At 33.7% G+C, this 22042-nt stretch overlaps 1 protein-coding gene and 1 long non-coding RNA gene across 3 annotated transcripts; one reads left to right on the forward strand and one right to left on the reverse strand.

Moving 5' to 3' along the window:
* Positions 1-481: 481 nt before the first annotated feature.
* LOC120088885 (putative O-methyltransferase 3) lies at positions 482-3487 on the reverse strand. Of its 2 annotated transcripts, none has more exons than XM_090305693.1 (2): positions 2622-3487; positions 482-966 (listed from the first exon to the last, which is right to left on the reverse strand). In XM_090305693.1, the coding sequence occupies exons 1-2, from the start codon at positions 3423-3425 to the stop codon at positions 781-783; spliced, it is 990 nt and encodes a 329-aa protein (XP_090161819.1). In that variant the 5' UTR covers positions 3426-3487; the 3' UTR covers positions 482-780. The 2 variants fall into 2 exon arrangements, with proteins under 2 accessions (XP_090161819.1, XP_038902252.1); XM_039046324.2 differs by lacking the exon at positions 482-966 and adding an exon at positions 1530-2069 and having other exon boundaries at positions 2622-3477.
* Positions 3488-8650: 5163 nt separating this feature from the next.
* Positions 8651-9808, forward strand: LOC150033281 (uncharacterized). The gene is made up of 2 exons (XR_016524013.1): positions 8651-9214; positions 9294-9808. It is a non-coding gene; the product is annotated as an uncharacterized LOC150033281 (long non-coding RNA).
* The last annotated feature ends 12234 nt before the right edge of the window (positions 9809-22042 follow it).

The raw sequence follows: 22042 nt of genomic DNA on the forward strand, positions 1-22042 counted from the left end.
GGTGGGTAGCATACTACATTTTGCAAATAACGACATAAATATTGGCACTTCTATTTACCGCTTTAATTCATTGATTTGATCAATATAAGGTCACTGTGCTTTAGACATTTATTCTGTAAATTGAATCAGTAAGTCCGAGTCGTTCGTGGTGAAGTGTTTTTTATGAAAAAGGCCAAAAACTAGAGGTTAAAGACGGATTTAGACCCAATAGATTTCTATGAAGAATTATGTCGTTTGTCATCCTTTGTACGTCATGAAAAATATTTGACTAATATTTGTCATTGTTTTTCTGTCATGGAAAGGTCATGGTAGTTTTCTCCCTCCACGAACGTCACAGTTTTCTTCGATGTTTTTAAGACAGTTTATTGTGTTTTAATTTAATGTTTTTATTAGGGTGCCAAAACGAATATAATCTTTATCTCACATAGGAAAAATATTTAAATCTCTACTATTGTTGGTGTTTTCTTAGAAATTGAAGTAATTTTGAATTTTTAAATCTCTACCACAAAAACAAATATTATGAGGACAATTGTATTGGGTGGTAATTTTAGTTTAGGGATCTGAGTTTATCACACATTTTTTTCCATTTTCAGATGTGGCAACTTTTCATCTTCACAGATTCGTTCTTAGCCTTCTCTCTCATTCTCAAGTTCCATCTTCTTCTCTCTCTCACGTGCCATCTCCAAGTTGTCTGGCCAATCACAGCTACCTGCTTTGTTGTACCTCTACTTGTCTGTCAATTGCCAACCACCTCACTCGTTGATTTCCATTTTCATTGCATTAAGCTCCCTTTGTGAGCTCTAGTAAGGAGAGGTTGAACCAAACGATTGTGGGCAAAGGTGGCGACTGTGAGGAGGTGGTGAAGCTAATCGGCGGTGGCACAGAGTTGGTAGGGGAAAATGTCGTCACATGCGTATTGCTCTCTCTCTCTTCTCTCTTCCTTTCTCTCCTCTTTGTGTGGCAGCCCTTCCCTTTCCAACATAAAGTAGCTATAGTTAAAGAAGATCTATTTAATTACAAAATTGCTACAAGTCTTTATTTACATAAATGTCCTTCAATTTAAAACACTTAAAATAACTAATGATTTTCAATTGTGTATCAACACTATATTAAGTATATCAAGTGTATATCAGTAGTGTATCAAGTGTATCAGATGTATATACTAGTAGTTTAATGTATCAATGGTATCAAGTGTATATCAATAGTATATCAATTGTGTATCAAGTGTATATCAGATGCATCAGGTGTATCCAAACTGTTTTGACGTTTCATGGGTTGAGCTTGTTTTTTGGTATTTTTGCAAAAGTAATAAGTCTGGATTATCGAACCAATTTTTAAACTTAATTTGTCAAATCTGCAAGAAGGCCATATAATGATTCCTAATTTTTAATGATTGAAAATTTTCCTTGAAATACCAGATACGTAAATTTCATTTCCCATATTCATTAACGTAATTATTATCTCACACAGTAAAATATTTTTCCATTATCTTTTTCCACACCTTTATTATTATATATTTAAGACATCAATAAGAAAAATCAATATATTATAATATAATGTCTTCTCTTTACATCTTGAATTATTAATTATACTAAACAAAACAATAAAAATTTCATTTTAAATACGTAAAACTTTATTGTGATGCTTTGTTTATTCATGTTGTACACCACAAGTTCTTACAAACCCTATGAAATAGAAAAGCAAAATTAAGTAGTAAAAATTTCAGATAAATTCTAGTGCTTATAAAAAAACTAATAATTGATGGGTTAAGGGTAGACCTCAATAAGGGACCTTAAACCCAACTTAGAAATGATCTTGTAATCACTAAAACCTGCTTTCATAAATAGATTCTTCCATTCTCTCTCAGTTCTTTCCTTCCCATTTAGATTGACCATCATCAAAACATCAAAGAAAAGTTGAGTTTCAGTTGACTCTCTGTCTTCTGTTTTGTTTTCCATTACCATGTCTATGATGACCAATTTTCCACCTCTCTCTCTGCTTGGAATTGCATCTTTACACTTCTTCAATATCTTAATGCTTTGTTCATCATTCCAATTGTGTAAAACCCACTGATTATCAAAATCCGATCAAACTTTTAATGTTGGAACATATGTAATTTCTCAATCATATATAAGAATATTATCGAGATAGCACCTTATAAATCACCAGTAAACTTAAAAACTTGATGGATAGAGTAAACTAGAAATACTACAACATTTGATATTCTTGTTTAAAAAAAAATAGAGCTTATTTTAGAAAACGTCCCATTTTTTGTTTTCTTTATTTTTAAATTTTCTTTTCGAGCTGGAACTATGAAAACAAGAGATATACTTTTATGTATAACACCTGCATATCGTACAACAAAAGTTTTTCTTTATTCTTAAAAAATAATTATGAAAATTATCGTCCCTGTGTGTCAAACCACAAAAATTCCTTTATTCGGAGCCGATAACTTTTATGTACGAGATAGGATGAATCCCTCAAAAACTTTTATGAAAATATTTGTAAAGACACCCAACGATGGTCAATACTAAAAAAAATAACATCGTAAAAGTTAGAATAGAAAACTAAAAATTTAAACTTATGATGGTCAATACTTTAAGAAGCAGATATATATGTACCTTGAGCAAAACTGCATTTGCTGGGGGAATATTTTCTTCAAACATATCTCCGCCAACAAACCTCAAGTTAGTTTGAGTTTGTAGTAGTTGGTTAGAGATCACATGTGGGAGATCAAATACAGTGCAAGTAATATGTGGGAATGCCTCTACAATGGCTTTTCCCATAACACCTACACCACCACCAACATCAACCAATGAGTTCAACCCTTCAAACACTTCACCACACTCCTCCTTCACTATTTTACCAATGATTTCAGAATCACAAACCATTGTGTGTTGAAACAAATTAGCAAAACTTGGTTCTTGAGCAGCATAGTTCCATATGAACTTCCCATTTGCCATTTCAAAGGCATTAGAGTAATGTTGGCCATTATTATTTGAGCTACAAAACCAACTACTCAAACATTGCCATGAAGCTATTGAAGCTTTATCCAAACAAAGAAACAAGAAGGGTATGGCTTGGAATGTGGTGCTACGGCTGTGACGAAGGAGAAGGCGAGAGGATGGGGTGAGACTATACTTCAAATCTTCAGCTTCCTCATTCTCATGATCATGAGTTTGAGTAGTGAAGAAGCCAGAATGAACAAGAAGGCGCATAAGGCGGCCAAGACATTGAGCTTTGGTGGGTTCAATATGGAGTGCTGCAACTAAACTTGAGAGGCTCATGGGTTGGCCATGGCTATGGATAATATCTGGGATTCCTAATTCAACAGCACATTTTAGAGACATAGAATTGATAAATTTCAAACTATGGCTCCAAATATGAGCTTGAGATTGAAGCAACTCATTCAGATTCTCTCCCATAGCTAGATTTTGTAAACTATGTGTGTAGTTTCAATATAATCCTCATGAGGACAAAGGCAACCTCCATTATATAATTTTCACTCACCATATTCCCTAATTTTGATTTCATAATTTTTTTTTTAATATTTATGAATTTCAAAAAATAATTTATAGAAATACCATAGCATGCACTCTCTACCTTCCACTCATATTTTAATTTAAGGTTTTACATAATTCTTTGGGTAATTATTTTAATTGATAAAATTATTGAAAGTATTTTTAAGTATAGCGAAATGTAATTGTCTATCAAATGATAGACTATGATAGATATCTAAACACTAATAGATGCGTCTATCGTGATCTATCTCTGATTGACAATAACATTGTACTATATTTATAAAGAAGTTGGTTTATTTTTCTCGACCTAAAAATAATCCTAATTCTTAAATACAAATTTTATGATAAGCAACTAATTGAGGTAGACTTTTTCAATAAAACTTTAATTGAGAGTAACTTTAAAGAAGCACGTTTGGTGGACTTTAAAGGGGAATATAAATGCAAGTATTGAAAATTTTATCCATTTGTCCGATCCATCATATCTTGTGTGCACGCGGCCAAACAATCTGGAGCCCTCTAGAGCTCCCATCTATCTCTTATATCATAAATGAGACTACGACTTCTTAATAAGAAAAATAAGTTTTAATTTATATTTTCCCCGACTTATCATTTAATTTTTGTAAAAAATTTAAATTTATATCATCCACATTTCTTATAATGACTTGCATCTTTATTAAGTAAAATGGTTTAACTTTTAGTCAAATTCCAAAGACAAACACAACTTTTTGAAAACTACTTTTTTTAGTGGCTCGATTTTTAAACCATTGATAAAAAGGTAGATAATAAAGAAAGAAATTTGAGGATGGAAGTAGCGTCGATAAGCTTAATTTTTAAAATCATAAATAAAAAAACAAAATGGTTACCAAATAAAGCCTACATTTTTTAAATCCAGTTTTGTTTATTCATAACGTGGATGTTTTTTTTTTTTTTGTTAAACTACATGACGAGTCTCTAAAAGTTATTGTATTTATTAGAATTTTTAATAGTAAAAAACTGTATACTAAAAGATTTTAAATTTTCAACCTTGTAATGTTTAACCAACTAGTTTTGAGAACAAACTAAAGGCGAATCATTTTGTACATATATATTTATTGATTTCCATTAGATACTAAAATGTGTTATTTACTTCTCTCCCAATCTCTCTCTAAACTTTGTTATTAGCATATCTTTAATAAGAGTCACTTTTAGTATATACATATTTGTCATTGATAACATTACCATTTACCCTATTGATTAGTTGACCGACATAAAAATGTTGACCGACATAAAAAATGCGTCCATGTGAGAGTTAACCTGGTTTTCAAAAATAAGTTTCTCAACTTTGCAAATGTTAACATTATCTCTTTCCATGTTTTGTTATTCTTTCTTTCACACCCTATTTTTCTTCTACCTCTCACTTCTTAAGTTGAAATTAAAGAAGAAAATAAAAGAAGAAAAGCAAATCTAAAAAGAAGAGAAACTCAAATGTTGCTTTTCTAATTATTTTTAGAAAAAAAAAAAAAAACTATTGAACTAATAGATAACATGAATTTTTTAGAAAACAATAACCTAATTTCAAGTAATAAATATATAATTTTTCAAACGAAAAAGAAGCTAAATATAGAAATTTTGATAGAAGAAATTAAGGAAGAAGAAACAAACTAAAAGAGCTCATAATTATGTAGAAAAATGCAGGATCTCATATATGGCTGTAGGAGCTGAATGTTACAAAAATCCAAATTTAAAAATTTTAACTATTAAATATAATTAATGTAATACCATTAATTTTAATTAATTTCTAAAAAAGTTAAAATCTTTTTACATTTTGACTTACTACTCAATCTTTCTAATTTTTCTTATATATAAATAATTGCTAATATAAAGTGTAATCTCAACAGCTTTAGAGTATTTTAATATACAATATACTATTTGTAAGCCAAAAAAACAAAAACTAAATGTATCCCAAAAATCTTATCTGGTAGGATATAAGAATATTTGAAACTTTAGTTATTATATTAATATAGTAAATCATACATTTTAAATTTTATTTTTTGAATAAGTAGGACCCTAGTTTTATTTAAGCAATTATTTTCAACGTATTTCTACACTTTTATTTTTAAAATGTTTTAATTGTTAAATTCAAAGAGTTCTTAACTTCCGTTATTAGATTTTAAGGTAGAGTAACCTAGCATTCAATTTTTAAAATAAATTGAAAATATTTCTTATATTCAAGTCTTTTCTTTTTATTGTTTTGACATTATTTAATTTCTAAATTTTATAAAGGTATCCAATTTTTGGGACAATTTTACCCTTGTGAATTTTTATAATACCTCAATTAACCTTAAATACCTCTCATCAGACTTTGAGGTCGATGGTACGAGCACTATATCAGTTTATTTCATTACTTTTTTTTCGATGTCTCATCCATTTATTCAAATTTCTTTTTTCTTAACATCCCCATCTCTCATCTATTTACATTTCTTTCTCCATGTTACGTTATTATTACTTTTGCACCCTATTTTTCTTCTTCCTCTCAATCCTTAAGTTGAAATTAAAGAAGGAAATAAAAGAAGGAAAATAAATCTAAGAAGAAGAGAAACTCAAATGTCTATAAATTATAAAAATAAAAGATAGAAGAGATCTTTATGTAGTTATGGAAGATAATGATCTAAAAAACTATTAGTATATATGAGTGGATTGTAGTCTCGTTTTATTTTAATAATATTTTTTAATGGTCCAAACCCTCTCAAAATTCTAATTAATTGCAATTAAAAAAGTCGTAATTGTTTTTAATTATTTTTAGAAAACAAAAACCATTACACTAATAGATAACCTAATTTGAAGTACTGAATATATAATTTCTCAACAGAAAAAGAAGCTAAATATAGAAATTTTAATAGAAGAAATTAAGGAAGAGAAAAAACAAACTACAAGTTGAGCATTAATGAAATTAGTAAAACATGATGTACAAGACTAATTTTCATCATTCCTTCCATAGACGATTTTTTGAATTAATTGGCATATATAATATAATATATTTGTTTAATAATAGTATTAATTGTATTAATCCTTTTTTTACTTTTTTTTCTTAAAATAAGTTATTTTAATAAATAAGAGTACATGAAACTCAATTTCTAATGGGTCAACGATTTTCACATGACAAAAAGTCTTACATGTGGCTGTCATGTGTAGCTTAAAATTGTGGACTTGTATGTGATTTTTTCTAAACCATATGTCGGGTCCACGATTTATTTAAACATTCATGGATTTGGTACACGTCTTTTCGTAATAATGTATCGGATCCACGATTTCTTAACTCTACTTTTATAATTATTTTTCCTCTAATCCTATTTTTGTGATTATTTATTAAAATAACATTAATTTAAAAAATAAATCTAAAAAACAAAGGAAAAACGAAAAAAAGAGTGAAGGGGGATGAATGATTCAGTTAATTACAATTGGACCCCCTTTTTTTTTTCTTTTTCCTGTTTTTAATGAAGAATTGAACCCTGTCTCTGTCTATTGTCTAATTACACAATTGTCTAAACAATTAACTACAAACATTTTAATATTTTTATATGGCTTATTTATGACAAGCATGAACGAATTTAATTTATATGTGAGTGGAGAAGTTTTGATTTAAATATTCCATTTATGAAATTTATGTGGGAATGTGGGATGATTCAATTGTATGTTTTTATTTATTTCTATAGACTAATTCTTACAAAAAAAAAAAAAAAATCTAATTCTAAATTTTGTCTTCATTTTAATTTACAACTCATGGTGGAATTAATATAAAATAATTTAGAATTTTAATGGTTTTGCAAATAATGAATAAACAATCTTTTATATTCAAGCTTGATTTAGTATTAAGAGTTAGTTAATAAGAGATAAAGGAATTTATGGATGGGTTGGGAGAGTGGAGATTGAGAGAGATACCGAAACATATCATTAAGAAAGATATTCACACTTAAAATTGTTTTTCCAACCTCCTCACTATTCTAGATAACTATGAAAAAATTGAAAAGAAAATTAGGAAGACATCTACAAATGGAGGATGAGGGAAAATTCAATAACAATCATAATTAAGTCCACAGCGTAGATAAAATCAACAACAACCGTAATTACGCACATGATGTTAACGAACACAAGAAATGAATTGACAACTTTGTTTCATTCAACATTTAAGTCATCAATCCATGCTAGTTTAAATATTCGATCATTGGGAAGGAAATTCTCTACATGTAATGCCAAGACAATTGAATACAATAGAGAAAACAATGTTGTAGTTTGCATAAAGAAATAAGGAAAAAAAATGATAAATAGTACTTGGGTCTAACCTAGAAAACCCATATTTATAGTGATATCTATGTATGCACAAATTATTAAGCTTGAAGAAGACCAAAAGCTTAGAGCAAATGAAAAGTGTGTGCCTTGAAGAAGATAAAAAAATTGAAGGTCATCATATTGAGGTTATTTATGAGTGTGTGAATTTTAATCTCTTTTGAGTGGGGCTTAACTTTTAAAGGTGAGTTTTTAGTTAGTTACTTTTTCCAAAAAAAAAAAAACTTAAAATAGAACTTATATTTTAAACACCGAAAAAAAACTTAAAAAAAGAAAAAAAGAAAAAAAGAAAAAAAGAAAAGAAGAAAAGAAAAGAATAGAAAAATTATTTCAAATGGTAAAACTATTGAAAATATTTACAAGATATAGCAAAATTTTAGAACTGTCAACGATAGACGTTTATGGATACTGAGAGACTTCTATCAGTGTCTATCAATGTCACTAATAGATACCAATAGAAGTCGACTAGTGTTTATCAACCTCTATCATTGATAATTCTAAAATTTTATTATATTTTGTAAATATTTTTATTCATTTTTACATGTGACATTCCAAATTTTTAGGTGATTTTAATTTAATTATTTGAATTATTGGGATGTATTTTTGAAATTTTGAGATTTAAAATTGACCTTACTTGTTAAGGTAATTCAATTTAAGATTTGGATAATAGATTTGAGGGATTTGGAAGTTTAGATTTTAATTGGGATCTAATGTTGTCGATTTAAATTGTTGAGACAAAATTTAATTAATTTAAGTTAATGTGATGGGAGAAAATGATTAAATATTTATATTTGTATATAGGAAAATGAAGTTTGATATGATTGGGGAAAGGATTAAGTGTATATACATACATATATATAAAAGTTATTTGTCTCTTCATGAAGCGTGCACAAAAAGAAAGGAAAATTAAACCCTTTATTCATCTTCTTCTTCCTCTTCATCGTGAACCAACAACCCAAGGTCTTCCTCCAGCCGTCTGGTTTCAGTCGCTTGCGTCGACCGTCATACACCGCGCCATGTGGCGCCTAGATCAGTCTCCAGACGCAGTCGCTCGTCCGTCTGTTCGCGTCGTGAGGTTCCGATCACACTGTTGTCGAAGTTTGCATCCTAGATCTGATTCACGTGCCAGACGTCGGTATTCATCGGTGTTGCCAGTTCTGTCGCCACCGATTTTGGGTTCACTGAAAATTCCTTCTTTGGAGAATATATTGCTATCTTGATTGGGTTTTTGAAGATTCTTGAACACCCATTAAATGTTAGCTCCGTTTTATTGATACTCATTGATTTTGGGTGATAGATTAAAGAATTTCGACACACTCAACGTGTTGTCCAGTAGTTTAGAGGTGGTGTCGGCAAGTTTTTTTTTTTCGGTAAGATTGGAGGTCATTATTAATAGTTCTTGGATACCTATTGATTATTAGACTAACTATAGATTCAATTGTGGTTTAGGAGGTCGGATCTGAAAGTTTTCCGTTGCTGTCAAGTGGAGTTCAAAGTTGATTTTGGCGGACTAACAGTTGAGTTGGTTTGATTTTGAAATTTCGGGTGGTTTTGGGTTAAACACTTGTTGGGTGAGCATTTGGAAGTATTTGGAATTATTTAGATTGAGAATTGGCGGTAGGATTTTAATTTAAATTTGATTTATGTTTTAGGATTTATTCAGGGTTCAAGGATTTTGCAAAGTTAAATTGAAAACATTTGGACTTAATTCCAAGTAACTGACCTTACTATCGGAACGCCTTTGTGCCAAAAACTTTAGTTCTTTAGTTTCAATTGGGATTAAGTGAATTTAGAAGTATGTTTTAGACACTAAGAATATGTTATATGTATGAATTATTCGGCTATGCACATGCTAGAATTTGTTAGGGTTGATTGCCCTAAATCTTGTAGAGTCCTTTGTAAATCTTTGTATGAACAAACTTGTATGTGATTGATAATATTTGATATTTTATTCACTTTGTCTATGAAATATGTGATATTTTAGTTGCATTAACCACAAACCAATAAACTAACATCCAACACTACGAGTATGACTCACTTTGTAGATGTTACAAATGTTGTAAAGTGCTACAAATGATCTGACACTGATCATTCATGTATTAGACATGCAAGCGGAGATATTCTATATAAAGAGTTTGTATAAGACCGAACCACGAAATATTTAGTCTCATTATATAATACCCACTTTCATTTCACTAGGGTGACCATAGGTAACATAACCTTAATCCTAAGTGAGTTGTTAACTCCTGTTTATGAGGGTAGTCCTTTGATTTGTATGGGTGAGAGTGGCTAGATCGCCAACTCAATGAGCCTACCATTTTGGGATTCGTCTGATTGGGAGCTGGGAACTCAGCTACGCAAGATGAAATTCACCCCTACCCCATGAAATTCATTCCTACCCCATGAAATTCACTCCTACCCCCATGAAATTCATCCTACCCCGATGCAGGGATAACAATGTGGCACCACACCCTCTCTTGGCCCGAGACGGGTTTAGTCATAGTAGGACTATGATCTATTGTTCATTAGATGGATTAGTGGTACTTAAGGAATTAGATGTAACTATAGGGGCAAAACGGTAATTTGCTCCAGTTGTACTTACGAGCAATGTGAAAGGTCATCGTACTATTGATTGATTATATCCAATGGACACAGAAATATATCTGTAGTACGAAGAGTTCAGCTGTCAGTCTTTAGTGGAATGTTTGACAGTTAACAGATGGTGGATAATGTAATTAAAGAGTTTATTTAATTATTTACATACTGTTGGAACTATAAGTCCATAAGGTCCCTTTGTAGCTCAAAATGATTTAGTTGAGAATCAGTTTTTGGTTTAATTTGAATTGTTTAAATTAATAAGAGGCAATTTAACTATATATGATATAATTTTTATAATGTATTAGATAAATTATAGTTTAAATTGGAGGAAAGAAATATTTGAATGAGATTCCAATAGTTATTAAATTTAATATAAATATGACTTATATTAAATGCCATAAAATAGAGAAAAAAAACTATAGTTTATATTGTATATGATGCAATATTAAAATTATAAGTTATAAATATAATATGATAAATTGGTTATCATATTTATTTATAGTATTTACTAGTTTGGATAATAATCCCTTTTTCTCTCTAACCACCTTAGTACGTGGTAATTGGTTTTTTATGGCAAAATGAAATAAAATATTTTATTATTCTTTTCTTCCATACAGATGTACAACAAGTTTACACGAAAATTGCAGAGCCTATACGATAGGAGCTTTTAACTACATGATTGAGAAGCTTGTTATATGATAGTCATCTTCCCCAATCTTCTTCCTCCTTCAAACTCACAACAAGTAGTTGAAGGTTCCAAGTGGTTGTGTCTGCATTTTAATTCATGTTTTTCTTGAAGAAAGTCTTCAAGTGTTGCTGCTGCGTTCGAGTTCATGATAGTTTGAGAGGTTTATGCGAAAAATCATTCTTCAAAGGTATAATCTCTTGAACCCTATTTCTTATTTAAAATGCATGTTTTAGTAAAAAGTTAGAATACATAAACTGTATGTTTGTTGTAAATTTGTGTTTTCAATCTAAATGAAATTTGGATGATTCGCTTCTGCTCAATGATCTCTTTAAAATCGAGATCCTTCAGTTGGTATCAAAGCAAGGTTCGCATTTTGATTCCAAATTCAATTTCGGTATTGAAATCATTTCCAGGTTTTGGAGAGTTTTAGTTTCTACCGTTCAACTGTTATGGATGGTTGGTGATGGATGTTTTGGGGTAGTATCTCTGTTTATGACTTTCTGTTTAAATTACAAAGTTAAATTTATAAGGGCCCCTACATTTTTGGGCATTAAACTTGCAATCCAGTCTGTATTTGTTCATTTTGAGTCGTTCGTAAAGCTTCAGAAGAAAGGTTGCAGTGCATTTCAATGGAGAAGACGAAACGGTGGCCGCCGTGTTGCTAGAGCTAAACAATTGTTTAGATTTTGCTATGCATTCATGTAGATTTTTCTACACGATTCGTGTAGCATCTGCTAAACGATCGCATAGTTAATGTTATGCAATCGTATAAAGTTTGCTACACGATCGTGTTAAGTTGGCTACATGATCGCGTAGGCACTTGATAGGTAGACGATCGCGCGATATATGATACTTGACGCAAAGTTTGCGTGCTAAATGATTGTGTAAACTATCATGCTCATCGCATGGTCAGTAGCACGATCGCATAGTATACGATACTCGGGGCACACTACACGATCGTGTAGACTATCATGCTCATCGCATAGACTTTAGCTACACGACCGCATGACATGCGCTACTCGATGCACGCTGCACAATCGCGTGGACTTTCATGCTCATCGCATAGTCAAAAGCTACGTGATCACTTATACACGATCGTCTATACTCAACACTCGTTACTTGACGATCAGGACTTTGCTACACAATCAAGCTGCAAGGGTTCTTGGTGGAGCGGTTCAAGGCGAGCAGTTCAAAACCTGGTTCACTTGTTCTGAACCGGTGGACTCAACTTTTGTAATAGTTTAGTCTTTTTATTTTTCGATTTTGAGATTTACTATCTAAGTCCATCAACTTTAATTAAATATGCATGTGATGTATGTTTATTTTATATGCCATAATGTATGTCATATAGTTTTAAAACCCACCATAAGTTATGCATTTATTTTCATGCATCATTTTATATTATAAATGTTATAATATATTAGTATGCATGATTTAAATTACATAAAGCATGCCCATGCATCATATAATATAAAAGTTATAATATATGTATGCATGCTTTATAGCATATCCATGCATCATTTATATTATAAATGTTATAATATAAGGTTGAATGTCTGTATGGAATGTATGGTATAGCTTATTTCATTACATGATAATATAAAAGTTATATATTAGTAATGAATGAACATTGCATGAAGCATGACTCTACCTTAGGTTAATTTATAATTGTTATAAACAACTTATGTATGTCTAACTTGCAATGTTAGTTGGTTTTGATTGTTTCATTTCTTATCAATGTTATAATTAATGAAATTAGAATTAAAATCAATAAGAGTTGCATGCAAACCTTAGGCTTTAATCATTCTTTTAAAAGTTTTTTAAAATTTGATTGAGATAGACCTAAGATCATGTTTCTAATAAGATTAGAAATCTATGTTTAATCTTTTAAATTGGTTTAATAGGATTAAATTGATTCCTAATAAAAGAATAAATATGTGATAAATGTATTTATAAGAGACCTTTTGTCTAAGGCTGGTTCTGGCTAGGTTGGGGTACTTAAGTCGATGGAAACGTCGCACCCCTACTTGGGAACCTATCTGGAAAGGTGAATTAGATAGATTTGTTACATACATGCAAATTTGATGAAAGTCTGTTAAAGAGTTTAATAAGACTTGAATCAAAGTTGTTTAATCATCAAAAGCAAATGTTGTTTTTGAGCAAATTAAATAAATCACTTAGTTAAAATAAGTAGCCATATTTTCTAAGTTAATGAACCCTGGGAGGAAAATGGAGTAATAATACTTCACTTTAACGTCTACATATTTTTCCCTAAAAGTTCACACCGTGAGATCCATCCTCGACCTCGAGGCACCATGGGTGTCCCCCTACAGGTGGTATTTAGGTAAGTCAATACCAAGGTGAATGGAGAGAGTGTTCATAGTAAGTTGGAGCGGGACATATGACAACATATCTCCCCCGTTCTCTCTCATTAGGTTGGATAAAGTTTTATGCATTGCCTCGTGGCATCGTGGGTGTCCCCGTAAAGGATGATAATTTTGCATAACTCTTTATTTGGTCTCCAGAAATGGATAGGGTTGCTTTAGTCTCTTGTCTTAATCGACTTTTCCCTAAAGTTGGCTCATTAGGGCGGGACTCTGGGACCTAAAATGAAGGGCTACACTTGCACAAAATTGTTAAGGATGTTAACAAAATCTAGACCAAACAATGGTGACTATTAGATTCAATTACAAGGAGTTGTTTCTATCTAATGGTTGAGAATGTCTCATTTCAGTGAAGAGGCACTTGATCACCCTACGGTGACTTTTGTCCTGCCTCACTGAAGCATCATTGCAAAATAGATGTAACTTAGGGCAGACAAGACTATTTTGCTAAAACATGATTAGTTTTATAAAACTAGTTTAATGCAAGTAGACTTAATTAAGTTTGTTCTGTTTCAACAATTATATTATGGCTACTGCGACTCATAGTTTACTTGTCGCCGACAAACTAACTGGCAAGAACTACACTAGTTAGGAAAATACAATAAACATAATTTTAATCATCGATAATCTCAGATTTGTCCTTCTTTCTATTCCAGCTTCTACTGCTCCTTGAAATGTTTGAGAGGCAAACGAGTGATGGACAACGACGAATGAGAAGGCCTAAGTGTACATCTTGGCCAACCTTAACGAAGTTTTGGCCAAGAAGCATGAGCCCATGGTCACTGCATGTGAGATCATGGAGTCCTTGGGGGAATGTTCAGACAACCATCCGCATAGCTCAAGCACGACGCTCTCAAGTATATCTTCAACTCATAGATGTAAGAGGGGTCATCTGTTAGGGAACACGTTCTTAACATGATGATTCACTTCAACGTGGCTGAGATGAACGGGTCTAACATCGATGAGACCAGCCAGGTTAGCATCATTCTGGATTCCTTACCAAATAGCTTCCTTCATTTTCGTAGCAATGTTGTTATGAATAGGATTGACTACAACCGTACTACTCTGCTCAACGAGTTGCTAACTTTTCAATCCTTGTTGAAAAGCAAGGAGAAGAAGGGTGGAGAAAATGTTGTTTCATCATCTAAAAAGTTCCACAAAGGTTCGACCTCTGGAACTAAGTCTGCATCTTCTTCCTCCGGCACCAGAAAGTGGAAGAAGAAGAAGGGTGGTAAGGGGAAGACTCCTGCTAACCCATAAGATGTTGCTCCAAGGTAGGAAATACCATTCCGACATAATATGAGGCGGGGTGGGCATCGGATTAGCAGTAAATACTAAAATAGCTTTTGCCCTCCTTAGTGCTCGCTAACTTATTGTATAAGAGAGTTGTGCTTCTTTTCCTTTTCCACAGGTCTCTCGAACCTGCAGATTGCTGCTATCCCCCGAGACATAGGAAATTCCCCTTCTCAGGTCAACTTCTAGTCATACTGACTTGGTAGCAGATTCTCGGCAGCATCCTTCTATTCACATGAACCGATAGGGTCTTTAGTTACTTACATTACTAGGGATTATCCCGTGCCTTTCTCCTTTCTTTTCGTTTTTGGTAAGTCATATATGATCTTCGGGTTTTCAAAAGGTGTAGACTTTCTAAGTGAAGGAAAGCACAACGAGATATTTCAGGATCAGAATGGATCTGAAGCTTGGGCTTACTACGAGTAAGTCACCGATAACGTACAAGTATCTTGAGGGAAAGGTGAAAATAACAGGCGGGAATTTCCATCCATTTCTATAGCGCAAAAGGGAAGCTTGCAGAGCTTTCTCGACGTCGACCAATTCCTCTACCCCGCTTCTTTCTCTTATCTTTCTTTCACTATTCCTACCCCCGAGGTTGCTTGGCCGGTCTCGAACCAGCTCTTAGTAAGCTTGGCCATGGCCTATTCGGCCATAGAAGGCGCTCTAGTGAGATCCTCACAGATAGAAAAAGGGGTAGACAACCAATGAGGGTTGACAAGAGCAAATGTTTTCATTGCAATCAGGATGGGCACTTGAAGAGGATCTGTCCCAGATATTTGGCAGAGAAAAAGAAGTCCAAACAAGGTAAATGTGATTTGCTTGTTTTAGAGACTTGTTTAGTGGAGAATGATGATTCTGCCTGGATTATTGACTCTGGGGTCACTAACCATGTTTTTTCTTCATTTCAGGGTATTAGTTCCTAGTAGCAGCTTGGTGCTGGTGAGATGATGATGCAAGTTGGAACCGGACACGTCGTCTCAGCTATAGCAGTGGGAGGTCTCCGGTTATCTTTACAGAAAAAATTTCTCATTTTGAATGATGTATTTGTTGTTCCTGATTTAAAAAGGAACTTATTGTCTATAAAGTGTCTGTTAAAATGTAAATATCAACCTAATTTTTCTTATAATAAAGTGTTTATTACTAAGAATGGAGTTGATATATGTTCTGCTCACCAGGAAAATAATTTGTATGTGCTAAGGTCGTTAGTAACAAATGCCCTCCATAACATAGAGCTTTTTAAAACTATCATAACTCAAAATAAGCAACTTAGAATTTCTTCTAAGGAAAATGCCCAACTTTGGCACCTAAGATTGGGACACATTAATCTCAATAGAATTAAGAGGTTGGTGAAGAATGGACTTCTAAGTGAGTTAGAAGAAAATTCTTTACCAATGTGTAAGTCATGCCTTGAAGGAAAAATGACTAAAAGGCTTTTTTACTGAAAAATGTCATAGGGCCAAAGAACCTCAAGAGCTAGTACATTAAGACCTTTGTGGTCCGATGAATGTAAGAGCTAAGGGAGGTTATGAATATTTCATCACTTTCACTGACGATTTTTTGAGGTATGGGTACGTTTGTTTAATGCAATAAAAATCTGAGTCTTTTGAAAGGTTCAAAGAATTCAAGGCTGAAGTTGAAAATGCATTAAATGATTAAAATACTTCAATCTGATCGAGGTGGAGAGTTTTTGGATTTGACTTTCCAGAACAATTTGATAGAACATGGAATAATTTTCCAACTCTCAGCACCTAGTACACCTTAGCAAAATGGTGTATCAGAAAGGAGAAATCGAATCCTATTGGATATGGTTCGGTCTATGATGGGTTACACTTCCTTGCCTGACTCGTTTTGGGGTTATATAGTGGAGACTGCAGCTTATATCCTGATCTGTGTTTCCTCTAAAAGTGCTGTTAAAGAATCTCTGGAGTTATGGAACGGTCGTAAAGCTAGTTTACGTCATTTTAGAATCTGTGGATGCCCAACGCATGTGCTTGAGGCCAAGCCTAATAAATTAGAACTGCGTTCAAGGTTATGCCTATTTTTAAGCTACCCCAAGGAAACGAGAGGTGGTTATTTCTATGATCTCAAAGAAAATAAAGTATTTGTATTGACAAATGCTACTTTTCTTGAGAAGGACCACATAGGGGAGCACAAACCAAGAAGTAAAATCGTGTTGAATGAGCTTTCAAAGAAACCCTAAGGACAACAGAGTGTTTGTGTCGACGAACACTACCTTCCTTGAGGAGGATCATATGAGGAGACTTTCTCGCCTGTTGTCATGTTAAAGTCTATCCGCATCCTCCTATTCATTGCCTCATATTATGACTACGAGATATGGCAAATGAACGTTAAGACTGCCTTTCTGAATGGTAATCTTAAGGAGACCAATTATATGGGGTAGCCCGAGGGATTCATAACCCAAGATCAAGAGAAAAAGGTTTGCAAACTGAATCGGTCTATTTATGGGCTGAAACAGTCGTCTCGATCTTGGAACATCCGATTTGATACTACGATCAAATCGTACGGCTTTGACCAAGATGTTGATGAGCCTTGTGTCTACAATAAAATTATTAACAGTTCAGTAGTTTTCCTGTATGTAGATGATATCCTACACATTCAGAATGAGATAGGTCTACTGACATCAGTTAAGAACTGGCTAGCAACCCAATTCTAAATCAAAGATTTCGAAGAGGCTTAGTTTGTTCTTAGTATTCATATCTTTTGGAATCAGAAGAATAAAGTGCTAGCGTTGTCCCAGGCATCGTACATTGACAAGATGTTGCTCAAGTACTCGATACAGAACTCCAAAAGGGGCCTACTGTCTTTTAGGCATGGATTTACATTGTCTAAGGAAATATGTCTTAAGACACCTCAAGAGGTTGAGAAGATTAGGTAGGTCTTCTATGCTTCCGCCGTTGGCAGTTTGATGTATGCAATATTGTGTACTAGACCAGACATCTGTTACATTGTAGGGATAGTCAGTAGGTATCAGTTTAATCCAGGATAGAGTCACTAGACCACCGTTAAGAACATCCTCAAGTATCTTCAGAGAACAAGGGACTACATGCTTGTGGATGGATCTAAGGATTTGATCTTTACTGGATACACAGACTCTGACTTTCAAACTGATAAGGATTCTCAGAAATCCACTTCAGGCTCAGTGTTCACTCTTGACGGAGGAGTTGTAGTCTGGCGAAGTACTAAGCAAGGGTGCATCGTCGACTCCACGATGGAGGTCGAGTATGCAGCGGCTTGTGAAGCTACTAAGAAGGTCGTTTGGCTTAGGAAGTTCCTGACTGATCTGGAAGTTGTTCCAGACATGTCTAGGCCCATCACCCTCTATTGTGATAATAGTGGTGCTGTGGCAAACTCCAAGGAGTCCAGGAGTCACAAGCACGGCAAACATATAGAGCGAAAGTATCATCTCATTCCTAAGACAATGCATCGAAGAGACGTAATAGTCACGAAGATCGCTTCAGAGCACAACGTTCTTGACCTATTTACGAAGGCTCTCATGACTACAGCTTTTTAGGGTCACCTTCAGAGCATAGGTCTATGAGAACACCCACGACAATACTAGGGCAAGTGGGAGATTTTTGTACTGGGCCTTAGTGCCCTAGTTTATTGATTTGTACTTGTTGTATTGTACACCCACCCACTTTAGGACAAGTGGGAGATTGTTGAGGTTGATGCCCTAAACTCTCATAGGGTCCTGTAGTTTGTAAACACCTATATTGAACAAACGCTTGTGTTGTAATAATATGAGATATTTTCTTCACTGTTGTCTATGAAACATGAGATGATTCAATTGCTTTACCACAAACTAATAAACTAAGATCCATGGTTGTCATTGTAACTTAAGCATGTATGTGGAGACATATAAGTAGATTATGCCTTAAGTGATAACCAAACTGGTCTGTTGATAACTGGTAGAAATACAAGTTATTAAAGCTCAAATTATTAAAACAATGGGAGAAAGTGATGGTAAATAGGCAATATTACGATTGAATACGCCAAACTAAAAGAAAAATTGCGATCGCTAACTCTCATCGCATAAAAGTAGTTAAACTGAGTTATTCTGTGCAGGAACAATGCGATAGCGCGTTTTGAGTTGACAATCCAAGGGTACTTCAAAGATGATCGCGTGATGACCTTACATAAAGGCAGTAGCCTAATGTAATAAAACGTGATGGGGCGTAAAGCCGATAACGGTCAAATCAGAAATTTAATTGAAAGTCGTTGAAGACCATACCGTTGCAAATCCATTTAACTTCCGGTGACCATCAGACGGTGCAACAGGGCATGGAAATTAATGCTGCCCATTTACACAATCATTAATGAGAAGAACTGTTTTGTCTGGAAGTCTATAAATACTCAATGCTACCAAATCAGGAGGACAACTAAGCGAAGGGAAGAGAATTCTTGAGAAGAAATTAATTTTTGGAAAGGTCAAGAGACAGCCGAAAACAGCACGGAGAAGAGACACCAGACCCTTGCAAGAGCAAGAGTTTAAAACTTGGGAAAGAATTGAAGTGATAAGAGTAGTGTAAACCTCTTTGATCTTTGCAACTTTCGAACTTTGGAGTATTGCCATTCCTCTTGTGAAGAAAGAAGTAAGCGTCGTATGAGCGAAGAAAATACTCCTGAGCTCAAGTATGACCCATAGATTGAGAGAACTTTTCGAAGGTAGAGAAACAGATGTAAATGGCAAGGAAGAGTCCATTAGATCATTCAACATGCTTCAAGAATTAAAAACATATTAAAAAATGCTCAAATTCAGATTGCTAATAATAAAGAAAAGTAGAAAACTCAAAAGAATTTACAAGAACTCTTGAAATAGAAATAAGATTGAATTACTTCACAAATTTATAGATAAATTCATGAAGAATTACAAATCAAAATCTAACCTAGGTAGGAAACAAAAATACCATAGAGACTAACTGATACAGAGAGAAATTTCAGCCTCTATCGAAATCATGCTTCCTTCTTTTAGCAAAAAAATGAAAGAAAACTATTTATAGCTGCAGGGATAACGTCACAATGTTGGGGTCAGCGTTGCAACGCTAAATCATAGAAAAAGCCAAGAAGCGTTTCGCTTAAGATGTGATGCTCGTGCTTGACGCTGCGTTATGTAAGGCATGTGCGGGTGATGAATCACGTTAAAATCCAAAGCATTGTAATGCTGCCCCGTTTTGCAGCAAAAATGAGCATTCTGTCTTTAAGTGTTGCTCGATGCCTCTTCTAGGGTTGTGACGCTGAAACTCGGTGGCTTTAACTCGATTTCTCGATGACATTTACTTGATGCTTTATGCCCTTAACCCGATTATACTTGCTAGTATTTTGGTAAATACTCGATGCTCGATTACTCGATGGCTTTTTACTCTATGATACTCGATGGCATTTCAGTAATTATTCAATTTTCTTCAATTTGTTGATTTTCTTGGTCATTTTTTTATCCTTTTGGCACAATTTTCTCTTAATGACTCCTAAACACCTCGGGGACCGTTTTATCTACAAATTTAGCAATTAAAGCAAATAATTAACACAATTTTGGAGGAATTAACATAGTAAATATACATCATTTAAAGACCTAACAAAACACCCCCAACTTAATTCTTGGTCGCCTTTAGCAAGTCTAAACTAGAAATATGCATACATTCAAGAAAAAATGAATATTAAATGTGCATTCATTCAGAGAAGTCATTCAAAAATGTTATTATGCTCATGTGGTTTACTAAAAAATTTAATTCATATCTCTTTTTTCAACAATCAAGCAAACGAATGATACAAATGGGCACTTAAACCTTTAAAAATTTTCTAACAAAGAATTGAAGCCTATTTTTAAAAAGAAAACGTTCTTTTTCTTGTAAAGCCATAAAAGAAGAGACTACTCAATTTCAGTTTACTTAAAAGCTAAAACTAGTAGAAAGGTTATAACTAACTCTCAATTCCTCTTCGTCTTACACTGGCTCGGTTATCAGTATATAGTATACTATCTTGCAAAAAAGCGAGACACTTCTAGGACAAGAGTGCCTTTTAAACTCACGCACACAAAATGTAAATGGCATTTATTTTACCTAGAGGGATAGCTTCCATAGTCATACTGCAGGGAACCTATCACTCTTTTCTCACAGGCCCTAACTTGTTAGGGTTGATGCCCTAAATCTCATTGGGTCCTGTAGTTTGTAAACATCTGTACGAACAAATGTTTTGTGATTTATAATATGAGATATTTTATTCACTTCAGTCTATGAAATATGAGATATTTTAGTTGTATAACCACAAACCAATAAACTAAGATCACTGATTATCGTTGTAATTTAAACATGTATGTGGAGACATACAAGTGGGTCATGCCTTAAATGATAACCTAAATGGTCTGTAGTATATGGATAAAGGAGAAAAACCTTATCTTGGTGACACTACGGATATGGCCCGCTTTGTAGATGTTACAAGTGTTGTAAAGTGTTACAAATGATCTTATCATAGTCATTCATGTAGAGACATGCGAGCGGAGGTATCCTATTTAAAGGAATTTGTATAAGATTGGACCACAAAATAGTCTCATTATATAACGTCGTTCATGACAGAGACTTTCATTTCACTAGGATGACCATTGGTAACATGACCTTAATCCTGAGTGTGTTGGGAACTCCTACCTATGAGGGCGGTTCTTTGATTTGCATAGGTGCGAGTGGCCAGATCGTCGACTCAAACCTACCACTTTGGGGATTCTCTGATTGGGGAGTTGGGAACTCAGCTACACAAGACGGAATTCACTCCTTCCTCAAAGTAGGGGTAAGTAGATAAATTGCTCCCTTAAAGGTTGATTCCAGGACTTGACAATGTGGTGCCACACTTTCTATGTTGGGGTTGATGCCCTAAAGTCTCGTGTCTTGTAGTTTTTAAATAGTTTGTATGAATGCTTGTGTTGTATAATATATGATATTTACTTTACATCTAGTATTTTGCTCAGTTGCTTGTTTTATTTGTTTTACCACAAACAAAGGTAACATAAAATCCCTGGTTATCTGTATGTGACTCATGCATGTATGTGATGACATACAAGTGGATCATGTCTTGAGTGATAACCAAAATGGTCTGTAGTATATGGATATAGGAGGGAAACCTTATATTGGTCATACGGACGCAACCCGCTTTGTGGAATAGTCATAAGTGTTGTGACTTGTCATAGATGGTCTGATCCTGATCATTCGTGTAGGTGATGGCAGAAA

The sequence above is a fragment of the Benincasa hispida genome, chromosome 10 (assembly GCF_027475165.1).
Source record: "Benincasa hispida cultivar pf3 chromosome 10, pf3_genome.v1.1, whole genome shotgun sequence".
In the NCBI taxonomy this organism is placed as follows: Eukaryota; Viridiplantae; Streptophyta; class Magnoliopsida; order Cucurbitales; family Cucurbitaceae; genus Benincasa; species Benincasa hispida.

Excerpts from the sequence above, each read along its gene's own strand:
- LOC120088885 (XM_039046324.2), bottom strand. The coding sequence starts at position 3,425 with ATGGGAGAGAATCTGAATGAGTTGCTTCAATCTCAAGCTCATATTTGG. Across the intron at positions 2,070-2,621 it reads CAAATGCAGTTTTGCTCAAG|TGGGTTTTACACAATTGGAA; the intron begins GTACATATATAT and ends TTTGATAATCAG.